At 46.0% G+C, this 17,931-nt stretch overlaps 1 protein-coding gene across 1 annotated transcript in view; it reads left to right on the forward strand.

Annotated features, from left to right (window-relative positions):
• The first annotated feature begins 231 nt into the window (after positions 1–231).
• Positions 232–17,931, forward strand: part of LOC118856457 — a 28,309-nt gene continuing 10,609 nt past the window's right edge. Inside the window, exons 1-7 of the mRNA XM_036766739.1 lie at positions 232–551; positions 884–1,123; positions 1,358–1,609; positions 1,909–2,018; positions 3,726–3,802; positions 6,378–6,504; positions 8,726–8,821. Coding sequence (XP_036622634.1) covers positions 232–551; positions 884–1,123; positions 1,358–1,609; positions 1,909–2,018; positions 3,726–3,802; positions 6,378–6,504; positions 8,726–8,821 — 1,222 coding nt within the window. The remainder of the gene's footprint in view (positions 552–883; positions 1,124–1,357; positions 1,610–1,908; positions 2,019–3,725; positions 3,803–6,377; positions 6,505–8,725; positions 8,822–17,931) is intronic.

Raw genomic sequence — 17,931 nt, forward strand, 5'->3', positions numbered from 1 at the left:
ATCTCCCACGTCTGACCCCACTCTTCATCCTCACCCATACTAGCCCCACCGTCTCTGCTGCCCATTCTACTACGGAAGTCTCAGCCCTTGCATCTGACGGGACATGGGAAGCCTCCTCCTCCAAAGGCTCTGGGCTGTCTCAGTCAGGGTCGGAGGAGCCAGTGGTCCGCAGGGTGGGCGTGGCCCTACCCAGAGGCAGGGCTGGCTGTCCCGTACATGGTGTAGACGACTATGGCCTTGAGCAGTGGCCCGGAAGCTGGGTTGCTGGTGTTGCCCGTGCTCAGACGCTCGTTGGTGGAGACCGGCCAGCAGCCCGTTCCCCATACCCGTGCCCCGAAAGTGCGTGCTGGGCGGGCTCTGCCAGAAGCAACTCCTCCCAGGACTCTTGGGCAACATCGGGGTCTTAAGCAAGATGGGGGCTCGGCCCCCCACGGGACCGGGAAGGTGGGGGGCTGTGGCCCTGTCCCAGGTGCCGGGAGGATGCTGGAGGCGGCCCGTTATCCGGACTGGAACGTCTCCTTCCCCAGCTCCAGGTGCATTCAGAGCCTCGGGTGTGATGGAGCCCGCACCTTTCTCCCTTTCTCTGGCCCCTTGGGATGGGTTATTGATCCGTTATCGCTTTATTGGTTTCGTTCGTGCTTTCAAAAGGACAGTTGTTACTTTTGTCAGTTCTAGCTTTTTGGCTCCCAGTTTATTTCGTTGTCAGATTTTCCTCCGCGCATTCTCTTTGTTTCCAGGGTTTTAAATTGCGTGGTCCGTTCATTAACTGAACCCTTAATGGTCGCTCCAAGAGCTTTTCCTTAAGACCCATTTGGATGCGCCAGGAAATGTGAGCGTTTCCGTTGTTCCGGCCTGCTCACCCCCAGCGAGTCTCCCCTGGCAGGCTGCCTCTCCGGCCTCCCTCCCAACGCACCGTCTCCCGCAGCCCCTGCTCGGCCAGGACAGCGGCTCACACTTCAACCCCCCCCCCCGCAGTGCGCAGGCGCAGGCCCTCCCCACAGTGGCCACAGAGCCTGCTGGGGACTGTAGTAGTCCACGTGGCAGCGCGCGTGCGCAGTGCGGGCCAGCGAATGCCTTGGCACTTCATTGGATCTGTCACCCCAAATGGCAGCGCAGGGTGTCAGTACTGAGGGTGTTCTGCGTTGTGGTCTTCAGGGTCCGACCCTTCGAGACCCCATTGGGTGCTTTGTCGTTTTCTTCTCAGCCCTTTGTACAGATGAGGAAACTGAGGCAGACAGGGTTAAGTGAACTCGCCCAGGGTCACAGAGCTAGTAGTAAGTGTCTGAGCCGAATTGGAACTCAGGCCTTGGTGACTTTAGGCCCGGCCCTACCCTGCTCCATCTGCTGCACCACCTAGCTGCACCTGTCAGGCATTGTGGGGCTTCAACTGGAAGCCTGCGGGGGCAGGGGAGGCTGAGAGAGTCAGTGCGCATGCGCCAGGCCACCCGGGCTGCTGCCGCAGAGGCCCGGGAGGCCGCAGGGACCGAGCCAGCTTGGCCGGGAGGGGGGGGGGAGCGAGGGAGCCAGAGCGAGTGCGCAGGCGCGAAGCAACAGCTGCCGCAGAGCAGAGCCTGGGGCACGTCCGCAGGAGCCGGCGCTGGTGTCAAGGGTACTGAAGGGCATTTGTGCTGGTGGGCACTCCGCAGGGGGTCTCAGGGTGGGTCTGGGTCTGCGTGTGTGCGAGTGGGAGAGTGCAGACGCGCGTGGGGGGGGGCAGGGCAAGGAGGGGAGGGGAGCCAAGGCCTCATGCCCCCTCCAGGCGCCTGGCATGTCATTCATTCCTCCTGACTCCTCGGACAGCCGGAGTGACGGACGTGCCCTCCTGGGCTGGGGGAGGGGGCAAGGTGCCCTGGCGGCGGGGCGGGTGGGGGCGGGGCGGGGCCAGTCATCCTGCCTTTGAGCCCCTAGGTCCCGGCCGGCTCTCCAGGAGGCCCCCCCTCCTGCTGGGAGAAGAAGGGGGGCTGCCCAGGCGGACGCGAGGACCATGGAGGACCCGGACCGAAGGCTCGAGGAGGGAGGTGAGTTTGGCGGGGGCGAGAAGTGAGTGTAGGGGGGATGGGAACCTAGGGGGGACAAGAGTATGGGGGGGATGAGAGGTGAGCATTGCGGGGAGACGTGAGTGTGGGGGGGGTGAGAGGTGAGCATTGCGGGGGACGTGAGTGTGGGGGGGATGGTAACCTAGGGGGGACAAGAGTATGGGGGGGATGAGAGGTGAGCATTGCGGGGGGACGTGAGTGTGGGGGCGTGAGAGGTGAGCATTGCGGGGAGACGTGAGTGTGGGGGGGGTGAGAGGTGAGCATTGCGGGGGGGACGTGAGTGTGGGGGGGTGAGAGGTGAGCATTGCGGGGGGACGTGAGTGTGGGGGGGTGAGAGGTGAGCATTGCAGGGAGACGTGAGTGTGGGGGGATGAGAGGTGAGCATTGCGGGGGGACGTGAGTGTGGGGGGGTGAGAGGTGAGCATTGCGGGGGACGTGAGTGTGGGGGGGTGAGAGGTGAGCATTGCGGGGGGACGTGAGTGTGGGGGGGTGAGAGGTGAGCATTGCGGGGAGACGTGAGTGTGGGGGGGATGGTAACCTAGGGGGGACAAGAGTATGGGGGGGGTGAGAGGTGAGCATTGCGGGGAGACGTGAGTGTGGGGGGATGAGAGGTGAGCATGCGGGGGACGTGAGTGTGGGGGGGTGAGAGGTGAGCATTGCAGGGAGACGTGAGTGTGGGGGGATGAGAGGTGAGCATGCGGGGGACGTGAGTGTGTGGGGGGGTGAGAGGTGAGCATTGCGGGGGACGTGAGTGTGGGGGGATGAGAGGTGAGCATTGCGGGGGACGTGAGTGTGGGGGGATGAGAGGTGAGCATTGCGGGGGACGTGAGTGTGGGGGGGGTGAGAGGTGAGCATTGCAGGGAGACGTGAGTGTGGGGGGATGAGAGGTGAGCATGCGGGGGACGTGAGTGTGGGGGGGGTGAGAGGTGAGCATTGCAGGGAGACGTGAGTGTGGGGGGATGAGAGGTGAGCATTGCGGGGGGACGTGAGTGTGGGGGGGTGAGAGGTGAGCATTGCGGGGGGACGTGAGTGTGTGGGGGGGTGAGAGGTGAGCATTGCGGGGGACGTGAGTGTGGGGGGATGAGAGGTGAGCATTGCGGGGGACGTGAGTGTGTGGGGGGGTGAGAGGTGAGCATTGCAGGGAGACGTGAGTGTGGGGGGATGAGAGGTGAGCATTGCGGGGGGACAAGAGTAGTGGGGGGGTGAGAGGTGAGCATTGCGGGGGACGTGAGTGTGGGGGGGTGAGAGGTGAGCATTGCGGGGGGACGTGAGTGTGGGGGGGTGAGAGGTGAGCATTGCGGGGGACGTGAGTGTGGGGGAGTGAGAGGTGAGCATTGCGGGGGACGTGAGTGTGGGGGGAGGAGTGGTGAGCATTGCGGGGGGACGTGAGTGTGGGGGGTGAGAGGTGAGCATTGCGGGGGACGGACGCGAGGTGAGCGTTCCAGGCCGAGGGTCCGTTGGTGAGCGGCGGCCGCGGTCCGCTGCGGGGGTCTGCCCGATCCCCTCCGATCCCCTGTCCCGCATTCAGTGGGCTGCACTCCCCCCGCTCTGCCTCGTAGCTGCGCAGGCATTCGCAGCACGGCCCCCGCATTCCTTCTGGGGATGGCAGAGCGGCTGGCAGGGGTGGGACCCCTGCTCCCGGGTAGCCGCCGCCGCCGCCAGCCTGAGTGACTTGTTCTCGTTCCCCAGGGGAGCCCCCTCGGGAGGGGAGGAGGCGGCGGCGGCGAAGGAAGGACAAGGAGCCGCTGGTCCCCAGCCACTTCCAGGTGAGGTCACGTCGCCGTCCCCGAGAGCCAGCCCTCCCGGGTGCCCACGCACGCTTCTGCTCCGCAGATGTCTGCTAGTCACTGGCAGCCCGCGAGTTCATGGTCCTCAGAGCCACGTCATTCTGTGTCTGTAACCCTTTGAGCTTGACCCGGGAAGGTCCTCCCCGACTCTTAGGAAATGTCATCTTCAGTTTAACAAGAGCATTCATTGCAAACATCGCCAAATCCTCCTGCTCCAAACGCACCAGGGTTACAGCAGTCAATAAAAAGAAGCCACTCCCTGACCCCCAGGAGCTTAGGGTTCCCCTACCCCAGATAAGAGGGGCCACTCGATCTGAGTAGGGCGGGAAAGACAGAAGTGGAGGTCGGGAGATTGCGGGGAGCTCCGTAGGAGAAGGAGCCGAGGGAAGGAGGCTCATTCTGGAACAGGAAGGCTGTCGAGAGGCGGACAAGGTCGGGAGGCGACCACTTCTTAGAGGGACAGGACAGCTGCTGTCCATGAGGTCCCTCCAGCGCTTTAGTTCTGTCATTATTAGCAATAAGTAATGGAGGGAAAAAGAGATTTGAGCTTAATATGAGAGCCAGTTAAAACAGATCTTCCTGAGAGCAGTTGTGGGTGAAACCGGAATGAACTTATGAGCTCCAAGGGCAACAGAAATATCAAGTAAAATAGAAAGCGCAGCTCCAAAAAACCAAGAGTAGGCAGGAGGGCCATCCTGGACCCGGCTCAGCTTTGAGAATTCCCAAGAACATTTCCCAGCTGTTCAAAAAAATCATCACATGTTATTTGTTCTGGGAGAGAAATCTGTCAGTAACTACTGAGTCCCAGCTATTTTCCCCCGGTTAAAAAAACTTTTCTTTTTTTTGGGGGGGGGGTTAAGTGATTTGCCCAGGGTCACACAGGTAGTAAGTGTTTGAGGCTAGATGTGAACTCAGGTTCTCCTGACTCCAGGGCTGGTGCTTTAGCCACTGTGCCTCCAGGTTCAAGGTGCCCCAACACAAACTTTTCCATGTAACAAGAGCACCATGAGTGAAATGAGAAGGAATTCAGCAGTCTGTATTCTGCAGCCTAACACAACTTTCACAGTCAGACCGCAGAGTGCAGCGAAGAGAATAGAATTCCCCATAGGGTTTATTAATTGTTGATTTTTTTAAAGCATTTGGTTATGGATGGGAAAATCTAGAGCTAAAGGTCTTTCCCCAATCCAACATCATGTGTTCCATGCTTATTATGCTAAGGCCATGCAAAATTACTTGGTATCAATAACCACAGAGATCATTTCTTCTCTCAAACTGGACTGCTTCCTACTGTCCTGGAGGATGGCCTGCACAGGGTCTGTCTCAAGGGCTTCCCTGCGATAGGTTTTCTGATGCTCCTGTTTGGGTGTTTCATCCAGATCCATCATATTGGAGAGCAGCCCAAAAGAGCACTGTAAGAATTCAAGAGCTTGGTCTAATTATCCCCAAAGGAAAAACCAAAGCTGTAGCTCCTACATGTTGTCCAAGTTGTGATACCACAAACTGGCCATTGTGTTGGTCCTTCAGTTGGTGATTGTCTAAGCATGACCTAATTTAGTCATTAGGCTAACATTAACTAATATATTGGGCCTGTGGCCTCTTAGTGACCAAAGACCATGAGCTAGGGACCACTGGTCCTCATATAGTACAAGAGAACAAAAAATAGGATTAGGTAGGTGGGGAAAACCACACAATTGGTTGCATAAAGAAAGGCTGACTAGCACCATGTGGAACCAGAAACCACCCTTCTCTGTCATCTGCATCTTGTAGTCTTCTAGGGACTCACAGCTACCAGACTTGCTGTCTCCTTGCAAGAGATAAAAACTCCCATAAATACACAAACAGGCTGGGACTGACCACTGTCTTTTGGGGGTGGTAACAAGTTAACTTGTGAGGCTTAACAAACATACCCAGAAAGCATCCTGGGGCAGGGGGTGGGGAGTGGGATCCGTAAGAGTGATAACAATTTTTCTTTTAAACTAACGCTAAATCAGAGGGAAATCTAAATTCCTGAGCTCAGTTCAAGGACATAGAAAGGTAGCTTTAGGCAGATGCAGACTCAGTTACAAAAATCAATACAGCATACAATCAATTACATTATGGAATCTATACAGTGGAAACTAGAGGTAGTATTTTTTATCTTTTTAGTAGTTAATGTTATAATAGCATAGAGGGTAGAATTTTATTCTAGGTCTCTACAATGTGAAGGAAGTGGTGCCTTACAACCAATGGCTTCCATTAATAACTAGAAATGAAGAAAACTCCTAGAATATTAGGCCCCTTGTGGGATCCTGCCTCCTGAGACAACACATTGGTCACTGAGGGCGATAATGTCATGAACTAGGAATTAATATTTGTGGTTCAATTTCCTGTGTATCTGATTATCAGATGGAGACACATGCTGGGGTATGGTTTGGAACTTCACATGTGCAGAGGATTAGTCAGGGACGAGCTGAGCAGCCAAGGAGGGTCATAAATGAGGCCCTGAGGAGGTAGAGTAATTGAGAAGTATTTGAAGAGGTGATTCCTGACAAGAGTCTGAATGTTTTTGGTTCAGGCATCAGTGACATTCCAGGACGTGGCTGTGGACTTCAGCCGGGATGAGTGGAGGCGCCTGGATGCTGCTCAGAAGGCCCTCTACCGGGAGGTGATGTTGGAGAACTACGAGAACCTGGTTTCTCTGGGTAAGCAGTCATCTTCTGTGACTCATTCTGCCCCCTGGTGAGTCTTGGTAGGCTGTGGATGGTCTGAAAATGTACCTGAGTATTGGCATTAAGCACTTGCCTTGTGCCTGGCACTGTAGTAAGTCTTGGAGGTACAGAAAGAGGCAAAAGACAGCCCCTGCCCTCAAGGAGCTTACAGTCTAATGGGGAGACAATGTGCAGACGTGTAGACAAAGCAAGCTCTATATGGAATAAATAGGAAAGGAAGAACAGAGGAAAAGCACTGGAATTAAGGGGGTTGGGGAAGGCTTCCTGCAGAAGGCAGGAGTTTAGTTAGGACTTAAAGGAAGCCAGGGAGGACAGTAGTGGGCATGGAGGAGGGAGGGCATTTCAGGCGTGGCTGACATGCCTAGAGCCAAGAGGTGGAGAGTCTCATTCGTGAGCCAGCCGGGAGGCTGGTGTCACCGAGTCAAAGAGTGTGTGTAGGGAAGCAGGGTGTAAGAAGACTGGAAAGGTAGGGGAGGGCAGGTTATGAAGGGCTTTGAATGCCAAAAGAGCATTTCGTATTTGATCCTGAAGGGAAGAGGGAGCCCCTGGAGTTTATTGAGTAGAGGGGTGACATCGTCACCTGTACTTTAAGAAAGTCACTTTAGCGGTTGAATAGGGGATGGATTGGAGTGGATGGAGCAGATGGGTGGAGACCTGAGGCGAGCAGATCTCCCTGCAAGCTGTTGTATCAATAGTCCAGGTATAAGGGATGAGGACCTATACCCGGGTAGGGGCAATGTCAGAGGACAGAAGGGAGGGTATTGGAGAGATGTTGCAGAGGTGAAATCAACAGCCCTTGGCACCATATTGGATATGGAGGGAGGGTGAGAGACAATGAGGAGTCCAGGATGACTCCTGGGTTGGGAGCCTGAGGGCCTGGGAGGAGGATGGTGCCCTCTCTGGTAATAGGAAAGGGATGGGTTGGGGGGAGGGTTGAGGGGGAAGTAGAACAGTCATGTTTTGGACTTACTGTGTTTAAGATGTCTGCTGGATGGCCAGTTTGGGATGTCTGATGGGAGACTGGAGGTCAGCAGAGAGATTGAGGTAGGAATGTAGATCTGAGACTCATCAGCACAGAGAGGAGTGCTGAGGAGATGTGAAGAGAGTCCCAGATCCTTTTTGGCTTCTTTTCTGGTCCTAATTGAGAGGTCTTTCCTTTGAACAAGTGGTTTGGAATCTGCAGCAGTGATAGAAAGAGATCCCTGCTGCTCCCATATTGACTTAGAAAACCACAAATTAGTATTCTCTGTATTGTATGGTATTTTTATTTATTTTGTCAAACATTTCCCAGTTATATTTTAACCTGGTTCTGGCCCTCCCTGGGCCCTCAGGTCAAAGATTCTTGCTCCAGTTCCTCAGGGAGTCAAGAGAATGCTTGCTCCAGGAAACTTTCCCCCACTTCTCAACAGTTTTTCCAAGCACTTGTCCTCTATTTTACTTCCCCTAGACTGAAATTCCCCTAAGGTGAGCAGATCCCCTGTCTTTGTTAAACTTTGGCTCTCCCCAGCACCATTCTCTGCTCAAGTAAATATTGAATAAATGCTTAATAGATTAAAAAAAAGAAGTCCCCGGGAAAGTCCCGGGTCACAGGTCCAGCCACCACCTCTTCCTGTGGCTGCCCTGTTGCTTTTAAGATGAAATATAAAATCTTTCTTGATTTTCAGAGCCCTTCCCAGCCTAGCTGCGCATGTGGCCCCCATCAGACATTCCAATTCTGTCCCCAGCTGAGATCTGTCCTCATCCCCACAGCCACAAGGGCCTTTTCTCTGAAATAACCCATGTCTGTCATCTCCATATTTTGTATCTGCGTCATTATATGTGTCCATGGGATTTCCCCAGATAGTACGAAGGCCCTTCGTGAGCAGCCATGCCTCTGTTTGTCTTCGCTGTGTAATACTGCACACAGCGCATGGCTGGCCCACACAAGGGCTTTAATAAGTGTCTACTGTTTGATTGCTTCCGACACCGAAATCTCAGTGGAGATACATGGGAAGGTCTTACCGTTTTGGCTGGAATGGGTCTTTTGAAGCCTAAATGAGAACATTCTCTGGGAATATAAAATGGAGTGTGCTCCAGAGGTCTTTGTATTTCCTTCTGACTTTCTTAGTGACTCTCATATCCGGCCATATACCTGAATTCTCTGAGAGCTTTCTGGCCCTCCTCAGAACCATCTTCTTTTTCTCCCTATGTTTAGGGCTTCCTGTTTCCAAGCTGGACGTGATCTCTCTGTTGGATAGAAGAGAAGCCCCACGGAGGTTGAGGGAACGTGCCCCCAGAGACCCTCAGCCAGGTGAGTGATGGAGGGAAAAGCAGGCAGATGCAAGCAACATCTCTCATCAGCTAGGTGGCCATGTCTATGCGTGGTTGGCTAGTGGCCTGTTGCGAAGACCCCATCTAGCCTAAGGGGTAGCTTTCACTTGAGCAACTTCCTCTGCTGGTGTCTCTCTGTCACCTCATCTCGTGTTTCCCTGACTCAGGGAATGAGATGTATCTTCCTTCTTTTATGTGGTTTTTAAAAAGTCATTTAACATTTAGTAATCACTAGTTTAAAAAAAAAGCCACTTCTTTGCTACTACAAATTTGCTACAGATACGTATTTTGGTGTCTCTGGGTCCTTTCTTTTGGTCATTGACCTCCTTTGGGTATGGTCCTGGCAGTAGAATCCTTAGCTCAAAGCATAGGGACATTTTAGTCATTTTCTCTGGATTATTTCAGTCATTCTCCAGTATGGACCAGTTCAGAATGTATCGTAGGCTCATGTTTCTAAAACTACTCTAACCGTATTTGTTATCCTTTGTTATTTTTGCCAATTTGCAGTGTATCAAGTGAAATCAGCCAGGCAACAAATATTTATTAAGTGCTTACTGTGTGCCAGGCACTGTGCCAAGCACTGGGGATATAAATAAAGGTAAAATCACGGTCCTTTTCCCTCAAGGAGCTCACATTATAATGGGAGAAACATACCGTGCATACCACTCTTACATACAAGATATATACAGTATAGCAGTTGGGTGTAGAAATCTATCTTACCCTGCAGGAAAGTAGGAGGGGAAGGGCATAAGAAAAGTGGCGGGGGGACTGGATAGAAGGGAGGGCAGAATGGGGGAGGTAAAAATCAGAAGCAAAACACTTTTGAGGGTGGACAGGGTAAAAAGGAGAGAGTAGGATAAACAGGGGAAAACAGAATGGAAGAAAATAACATTGTTAATCATAACTATGAAAAAATTGTTATAGCAGGTTTCTCTGATACAGACTTTGTTTCTCAAATATATAAAGAACTGAGTCAAATTTGTAAAAATAAGAGCCATTCCTCAATTGATAAATAGTCAAAGGATGTGAACAGGCAGTGTTCAGATGAAGTAGTCAAAGCTATCTATGGTCGTGTGAATAAATGCTCTAAGTCACTACTGATTAGAGAAATGCAAATTAAAACAACTCTGAGGTAGCACCCCACGTCTATCAGATTGGCTAATATGACAAAACAAAAATGACAAGTGTTGGAGGGAATGTGGGAAAATTGAGACACTAATACACTGTTGGTGAAATTGTATACTAATTCAACCATTCTAGGACGATTTGGATCTATGTCCAAATTGCCATAAAACCATGCATACGCTTTGACCAAGCAATACCACTACTAGGTCTGTATCCCAAAGAGAAAAAGAAAAAAGAAAAAGGAAAAGGACTTAGTTGCACAAAAATATTTATAGCAGCGTTTTGTTTTTTTTATGGTGACAAAGCATTGGAAATTGAGAGGATGCCCATCAGTTGGAGAGTGGCGGAACAAGTTGTGGTATATAATTGTGATGGGATGCTGTAGTGCTATAAGGAATGATAAGCAGGATGCTCTCAGAAAAAACCTGGAAAGACTTACATGAGCCTATGCAAAGTGAGATGAGCAGAACCAGGGGAGCACTGTATACAGTATGATAGTCGAGTGTGAATGACTTAGCTCTTCTCAGCAATATATTGATCTAAGACAGGGTTTCTTAAACTTTTTCCATTCAAGACCCCAGTTCTGAATGACTTATGATGAAAAAATATTCTCCATCTCCAGAGAAAGAACTGAGAGTTGAAATATGGCTCAAAGCGTACTTTTTCCTACTTTCTTTATTTTCCTTGGGTTTGGTGGGTTTTTTTTTTTGGTCTGTGTTTTCTTTTCACAACATGACTAACATGGAGATATGTTTTGCCTGACTGAACATGTATAATCTATATCAAATTGCTTGCCTTTTCAATGAGGGGAGAAGGGAAGAAGAGAGGGGAAGAATTTGGAACTCAAAATTTTAAAACATGTTAAAAATCATTTTTCATGCAATTGGAATAAAATAAAAATTTAACTAATAAAAGATTAATACAGTATAAATGGGGGTGATCTCACAGGGAAGGCACCAGCTGTTTAGGGAGGGGGGAAGGGGGAAAAGAGAGACCTGAAAAAGGTGGGATTTGAGCAGAACCTCGAAGGGAGGGCATTCTAGGCACGCATGAAGGACGGCCAGTGAGAAAGTACTTTCCTTTGGCCTCTTGGGCCCAGGCATGTTGAGCACTGCATATAAAGTCAGACTTTTCTAGTATGTTGGTTAGTTACTGACCTGCTGGTATAAGTTGGAAAATGTGGGTGATGTAAAAACAAAAGAGATAAATGGAAATGTATTTTAAAACATGCATAGATAAAAATAATATTAAAGTGGTTATATAGCAACCTATAAACTTGTCACTTTCCGGTTAGTGTTAGTGTGGATTAATTTCAACAAGATAGAAGCAATTTGTCTTGGCTATCCCCAACAGACTTCTGAACTGTTTTCCTCTGTATATTTTTCCAGAAGTTGTGGGATTTTTTTTGCACAGCTGTACTTAGTATGTATGTGTTACTCTAGTTCTGCTTTCCACAGTCAGTCAACAAGCATTTGTTAGGCACCTGCTACATTCCAGGCACTTACTAGGCAGGAGTTAAGGAACAGAATTAGGGTCACACATGGAATTAGAAATAGAATTAGAGTTAGAAACCTCAGAATCAAGGTTAGCATTAGGTGGAATATTGCAATCCTTCACTAGTCTTGTGGCTAGGCACCTGTCTGCCACAAGTCCCTCCTCCTCCCCTCTCCCCTGTCGTCTTTGATCCAGTGATCTTGGCCTCCTGGCTCTTCCAAGAACAAGACCCTCCACCTCTGGGCTCAGACATTTTCTCTGGCTATCCCCCATGTCTGAAATGCTCTTCCTCCTCGTCTCTGCCTCCTTACTACAGATTCCCCAACTTCCTTCAAGTTCCAGCTAAAATTCTGCCTTCTACAGGAAACTTTTCCTAATCCCTCTTAAATCCTGGTACCTTCCCTCTGTTCATTATCGCCTGTTTATCGTGTACATAACGCGTTTGTACATATTTGTTTGCTTATGGTCTCCCCCATTAGATTGTGAGCTTGTTGAAGGCAGGTATTTCGCCTTCATATCTCCGTCACTTAGCACAGCGCCTCAAACAAAGTAAGGGTTCACTGAATGCTCATTGACTAACTGAAGTGGGGAGACATGGGGACCCGTTAGGAGGCTGTTATAATCTAGGGGAAAGGTTATCAGCCCCTGAATTGTGATGGTAGCAGTGTCAGAGGGGAGGAGTCAAATAAAAGAGACGATGTGGTGATAGAAACAGTCAGATCAGACAAGTAATTGGCTATGTTAGTTGAGGGAGCTTATGAATTTGGGAGACTGGAATGTAGTGATATCTTCTACAGAAAGGGGAAGTATGCAGAAGGAGTGGGTTTGAGAGGAAAGAGAAGGAGTTTTTGGACATGTTGAGTTTGAGATGTCTCTGGGACATCCAGTTTGAAAGGTCCTGTAGGCATTTGTTGATGTAGGACTGGGTGGAGATATAGCTAGATATAGATAGCTGTATCTGGGAGCAGAAAAGGTTACCAACAGAGTGTAGAGGAAGAGGAATTCCTACAGCAGACCCTTGGGAAACTCCTAGAGCTGGGGAGCAGAAGGAGTCTGACATGGAAGCCAATCCACCCAAGGAGACTGGGGAGCATTCAGAGCAGTTGGAGCAGGAGTAGGACTAGTAGGATTAGTAGTGGGGCTTGTTGATTCAGAGAAGTAGGAGACCCAGGAGATGCTGGTGCCATGTAAACCCAGGGAGGGCAAAGAGTGATGAGCAATGTCCAGTGCAGCAGACAGACTGAGAAGGGTGAGGGCTGAGACAAAACCCGGAAGATTTGGCAATCTTGGGATTTGGGGCAACTTTGGAGAGGAAAGTTTCAGGTAAGCGATGAGAGCAGAAGCCAGATTGAAAGGAATAGAATTTTTGTATTTAAAGGGTTTTTTTTTTATGGCTCTAATTTTTTTTTTCTTTTTGGAGGGGGGAAGGGCAATTGGGTTTAAGTGACTTGCCCAAGGTCACACAGCTAGTAAGTGTCAATCGTCTGAGGCTGGATTTGAACTCGGGTCTTCCTGACTCCAGGGCCGGTGCTCTATTCACTGCACCACCTAGCTGCCCCTAGGGTTTTCTTTTTGAGGAAAGTGTTATTGTTGTGTTTTTTGGACTAGGAGACTTGACCATGTTGCAAGGCAAGTAGGCAGGGATCGAGTAGATGGGGAGAGGTACAAGATTTGAGAAGAAGTGATGGAGGTCACAATCTATTGGAGAAGATAGATGAAATGAGATCAAGTACACGTGGAAAGAGATTGGTTTTGGTCAGGAAGAGGGAATGATGTTTCAAAGGATTTTGAGATTAAAAAAAGGAGAAAAGAGGGAGTTCGTGTCAAATGACTTTAATTTTCTGAGTAAAGGAAGAGGTTAGATCCTCAGCTAATGGTGGGGCAGTGAGAGGAGAAGCCTGGAGAGAGCTTTAGAGTAGTTTCTGTGGAGAGAATTAAGGTTAAATAAAAGGATTGCTTTACTACAGTGAGGGCCCAATTGAAGTTGGATAATGGGACTTTTTTTCACATTGTGTGTGTGTGTGTGTGTGTGTGTTAATTTAACAAATATCAGACAAAATGAGCATCTCCATATACATAGAACAGAAAAAGGATTACACACAAAGTGTGAATCTTCATGATATATATATATATATATATGTATATATATATATGTATATATACACACATACACTTTGTTCTTCCCTCTGAAAGTAAAACAGATTCACTGTGTATGTAATCTTCAGATCTATACTGCTCATCTGGGATTCCTTTTTGCCTTCCTTTTGTCTTCTTTTGTGCATTACAAAAAATTATTTAGTGCCTTTTTTCTTTCTCTCCCTCCCCCCAACCCTATCCCTAACCTTCTTCCTCTTCCCACACCACCTCCACAATTAAAAAAAAGAAAAAATGAAATAACCACATTCTTTTAACAAATATGCATAGTCAAGCAAAACAAATTCCCATCATGGTCATGTCAGAAAATGTGCATCTCAGTATCCCTTTCTGCCTAGAGGCAGGCATCAGACGTTGTCCTTGGTTCTCTAGACTCTTGGTTGGTTATTGATCAGAGTTCTTGAAGGCTTGCTTGTCTTTACAAGATCATTGTTGCATAATTGTTCTGGTTCTGTTTCTCCCTGTGTCAGTTCATATAAGCCTTCTCAGTTTTCTCTGAAATCATCCCTTTCATCATTTCTTACCCTGAAGTAAAAATATTCATTACATTTGTACAGCATAATTTTTTTAGTTATTCTCTAATTTCCTTCTCTGCTTCTACAAAAAGGCTGCCAAAACTATTTTGGTACATCTGGGTCCTTCTCCTCTATGATAGCTTTGGGGTAGAGACCAGAGGTATTCACAGTGAATTTTGGGGGGCATATTTTTAGATTGCTGTCCAGAATGGCTAGACTATTTCATAGCTACAGCTTCGTGTACCAATTTTCTAGCAGCCCGTCTGTCAATTGTTATTTTCCGTTTTTGTCATCTTTGCCAGTCTGATAGGTGTTGAGGTGAGACCTCAGAATTACATGAATTTTTGATGTACCAAGTTAGCATGCTTGTATCACTTATGAAATTCTCATATTGTTTCATATTCTTATTTATAATTTTTTTGACATAGTTGTAATTTAGTTTATACAATTTTATTTAGCCATTTTTAATTGCTGGACACATGGCTTATTTCCAAGTTTTCCTATTATAAATACTGCTGTTATGAGCAGTTTTGTAGAGAGAAGGCTTTTCTTCATCATTCTTAGGATATACTGTTACCCAGGGATGTAAAACTGAAATTGAAAAGGTTCTCAGTGATTGCATGCTGACTTAGAAAATGACAAATTGAAATATGCTGTCTCGTATTGTAGTTTTATTTATTTTGTTCAACATTTCCCAATTTTGACATGTGGGAGCTCGCAAATTTGACACTTTTACCCTTACTAGTGGTATCAGTAATCCAAAGGTATGAACAGATTAATTGCACTTGTTCTGGATTGCTGTATTTTATTCAAAAAATACTGCATTATTTTATAGCTCTTATACTTGTCTCATGTTGTGTCTACTGCTTCACATCTCCAGCATTAAATTTTATTAATATTTAATTTAATGGAATTTTTACATTTTAGAGTTGTTTTAATTTGAGTTTTTAATGATTATTTGATAATTTGAATAGTTTTTCTTTGTGGTGTTTGACAGTTGGTATACCTCTTTAAAATTTTTTTCCTCATCTTTGTTATTACATCATCTTCATTTCCGAATATATTTCCTACTTCTCCTCTCTCTAATGAACCATTCCTTATAATAATTAATGAAAAAGAAATTTAAAAATAAATATCCAGAAACAACCCAAAACGTTAGCTGATCCTGACAGTACTGTGCAAATGGTGTTACACACCCAGAGTCTCTCACCACTACAAAAAGAGGGAAGGTTAATTTTCTCATTTCTTCAGGGTCAAGCTTGGTCATTATCATTATATGTGTGTTTGTGTGCATATGTGCATGTATGTACATATATACATACAATGTAGTATGTATGTATATATGCTTTTTGTGTATATACATACAGAAATACAAAACATGCATACCCATGAAATGTGTGTATATACATGGATATTATGTATCTGTGTGTGTATTTTTATATACATATCTACATACACCCCCCCCACCCACACCCCCAAAATTATGCATTTTTTGTTCTTACTATTTATATTGTAGATGTGTTTTTTATCCCTGGTTTTGCTTACTTCACTTTGCATCAGGTCATATAAGTCTTTGAATACTTCTCTGAATTTATTTGGCTCACTGATTTTTGTAGTGGAGTAATTGTGTATTACAGTTATGTACCATGATTATTTGCTTGGCTATTTACCAGTCATTGGAAATTATTTTGTTTTCACTTCTTTGTTATAACAAAGGTACTATTTAAATATTTTGGTGTATGTATTAAATACACTAAAGTACGTTATGACTTTTCTTCATCTTAAGTATATGCCTAGAAGGGAGATTTCTGGATCAAATGATATGGCTATTTTAGTTACTTTTTTTTAGTATAACTCCAAATTGCTTTCCAGAATTAGACCAATTCACAGCTCCATCAATAGTACTTGCCTGGCTTTCTTTAGGCAGCTGGGAAAGTGACACAAATCACACTAAGACCCCCCCACTTCCACCCCATGGAGGTCAGAAATGGAAAAAATAAAAGGTCCCGTATACATTCATCCTTTCAAAATTTTTTCTCTTATTTTTCCTTAAGATTGTGAACTTTTGTTCCTTCAAATGAATACAAATGAATTTTGTTATTATTTTGTTTAACTCAATAGATCATTCCCTTGGTAATTTGATTTATAGCATACTAAGTCTATAAATTAATTTAGGCAGTATCGATATTTTTATTATATTGGCTGAGCCTAAATATGAGTTCTTGATTTTATTAAAAAGTTTGGAATTGTATGTAGTTATGCCTTAAGTGTGCGCCTTTGTATATTGAATCTCGTATATTTTATGTCTTATGTATTTATTTTAATTGGAATTTCCCTTTTTAGTATTTACTCATAGTTTTTGTTATTGTTGGGTTGAAATGTTATTGATTTTTTGCAGATTTATTTTGTATCCTACTTCATTGAAGTTATTATTTCAGTTTCTTTGCTGATTCTATGAGGTTTTCTAAAATAGATCATTTATTAATAGACTTTATTTAGTCTATTCTTTATTGATGTTTGTCTTTAATTTCTTTCTCTTGTATTATTTATCAGTGGATTTCTAGAATAATGTCACATAATGATGGGGAGCTTGCCTTGGTCTGGTAGACTTCAGTTGAAGTCCTACCACTAATAAGTAGAGGTTGAGCAATCAAGGTCAAGGTGTTGGTCTGAGAATACACAGCTGAAATCCCAGGTCTTACTTTTTTTTTAAGTCTTTCTCAGGCTAAAGATCCCTAGTCTTTCAGCTATGCTTTCTATGGAATTCCATGCTAGTACTGTTCAGCATGTTGGTTGGCCTCCTTTGTTCTCTAGGGCTCATCAGTACACTTACTATTATGTGGCACCCAGAACTAAACATGGGACCGCAAATGTGTTTTGGCCTGGGCAGGATTTTGACTGTTCTCGTGTTGTACTCTGTGAAGTCTGATGTCATATTAGCTTTGTGGTTGTCATGTAAAGTATTTCATGTATGTTGAACTTGAAGTTCACTAAAACCTCCAGATTTTTTTCAGGTGAATTGTCTGCTCGTGCCTCTTTTTTTTTTCCCTTGTGGAGGTGGATTTCTGAACCCAAATGTAAAATTTGCATTTATCTATTATATCTCTAATTATATGTCATAGGCTGCTAGGGCTCTGTTTTGATCCTGTAATCTTTTTACTCCAAAATGAAACCATATATTAACTTTAATTTGTTTATCTATGTCCCCTTCTGAATTTCCTTCCTCTACAGTATATTTTTAAAATATTTTGTTGATACTCTTATTTTATTTTCATCTCTATTAATACACTATAATTTATTCAAAGCTATTCTCTAACACAGTAACTCCAGTGGCACCCTATTTATTTCAAGAATCAAATATAACCTCATCTATTTGGCATTTAAAGTCTTTCATAACCTAGTTCCAACCTACCTCGCCCTCTTTATCTGCACATATTCTCCTTTAAAATGCTATGATCCAGTCAAGCTGGCTTTCTTGCTGTTTCCTACACACTTCATCACAGACACTCCCATCTCCTGTCTATCTTTGTACTGACTGGATTCCATGATTATTTGGAACTGGATGAAGAATCCTCCTTACTTTCATCTCTTAGAATTCTTAAGGAATCCTCAAGGAAGCTTTTACATGAATCCTTTTCTGTTTCCCTCCTCCTGGCTGGTGGTGCCTTCTTCCCAGGGATGTACTTAGAAACAGCCTGCTGGGATGGAATGTGTAGACAAATACACTTTCAAGCTTAATCTGCATTATTAACATCTTATCCATCACTTTAACTCTAGAAACAGCAAAAAAAAAACCCAAAAC

Source organism: Trichosurus vulpecula, chromosome 7 (genome assembly GCF_011100635.1).
Source record: "Trichosurus vulpecula isolate mTriVul1 chromosome 7, mTriVul1.pri, whole genome shotgun sequence".
Lineage (NCBI taxonomy): Eukaryota > Metazoa > Chordata > Mammalia > Diprotodontia > Phalangeridae > Trichosurus > Trichosurus vulpecula.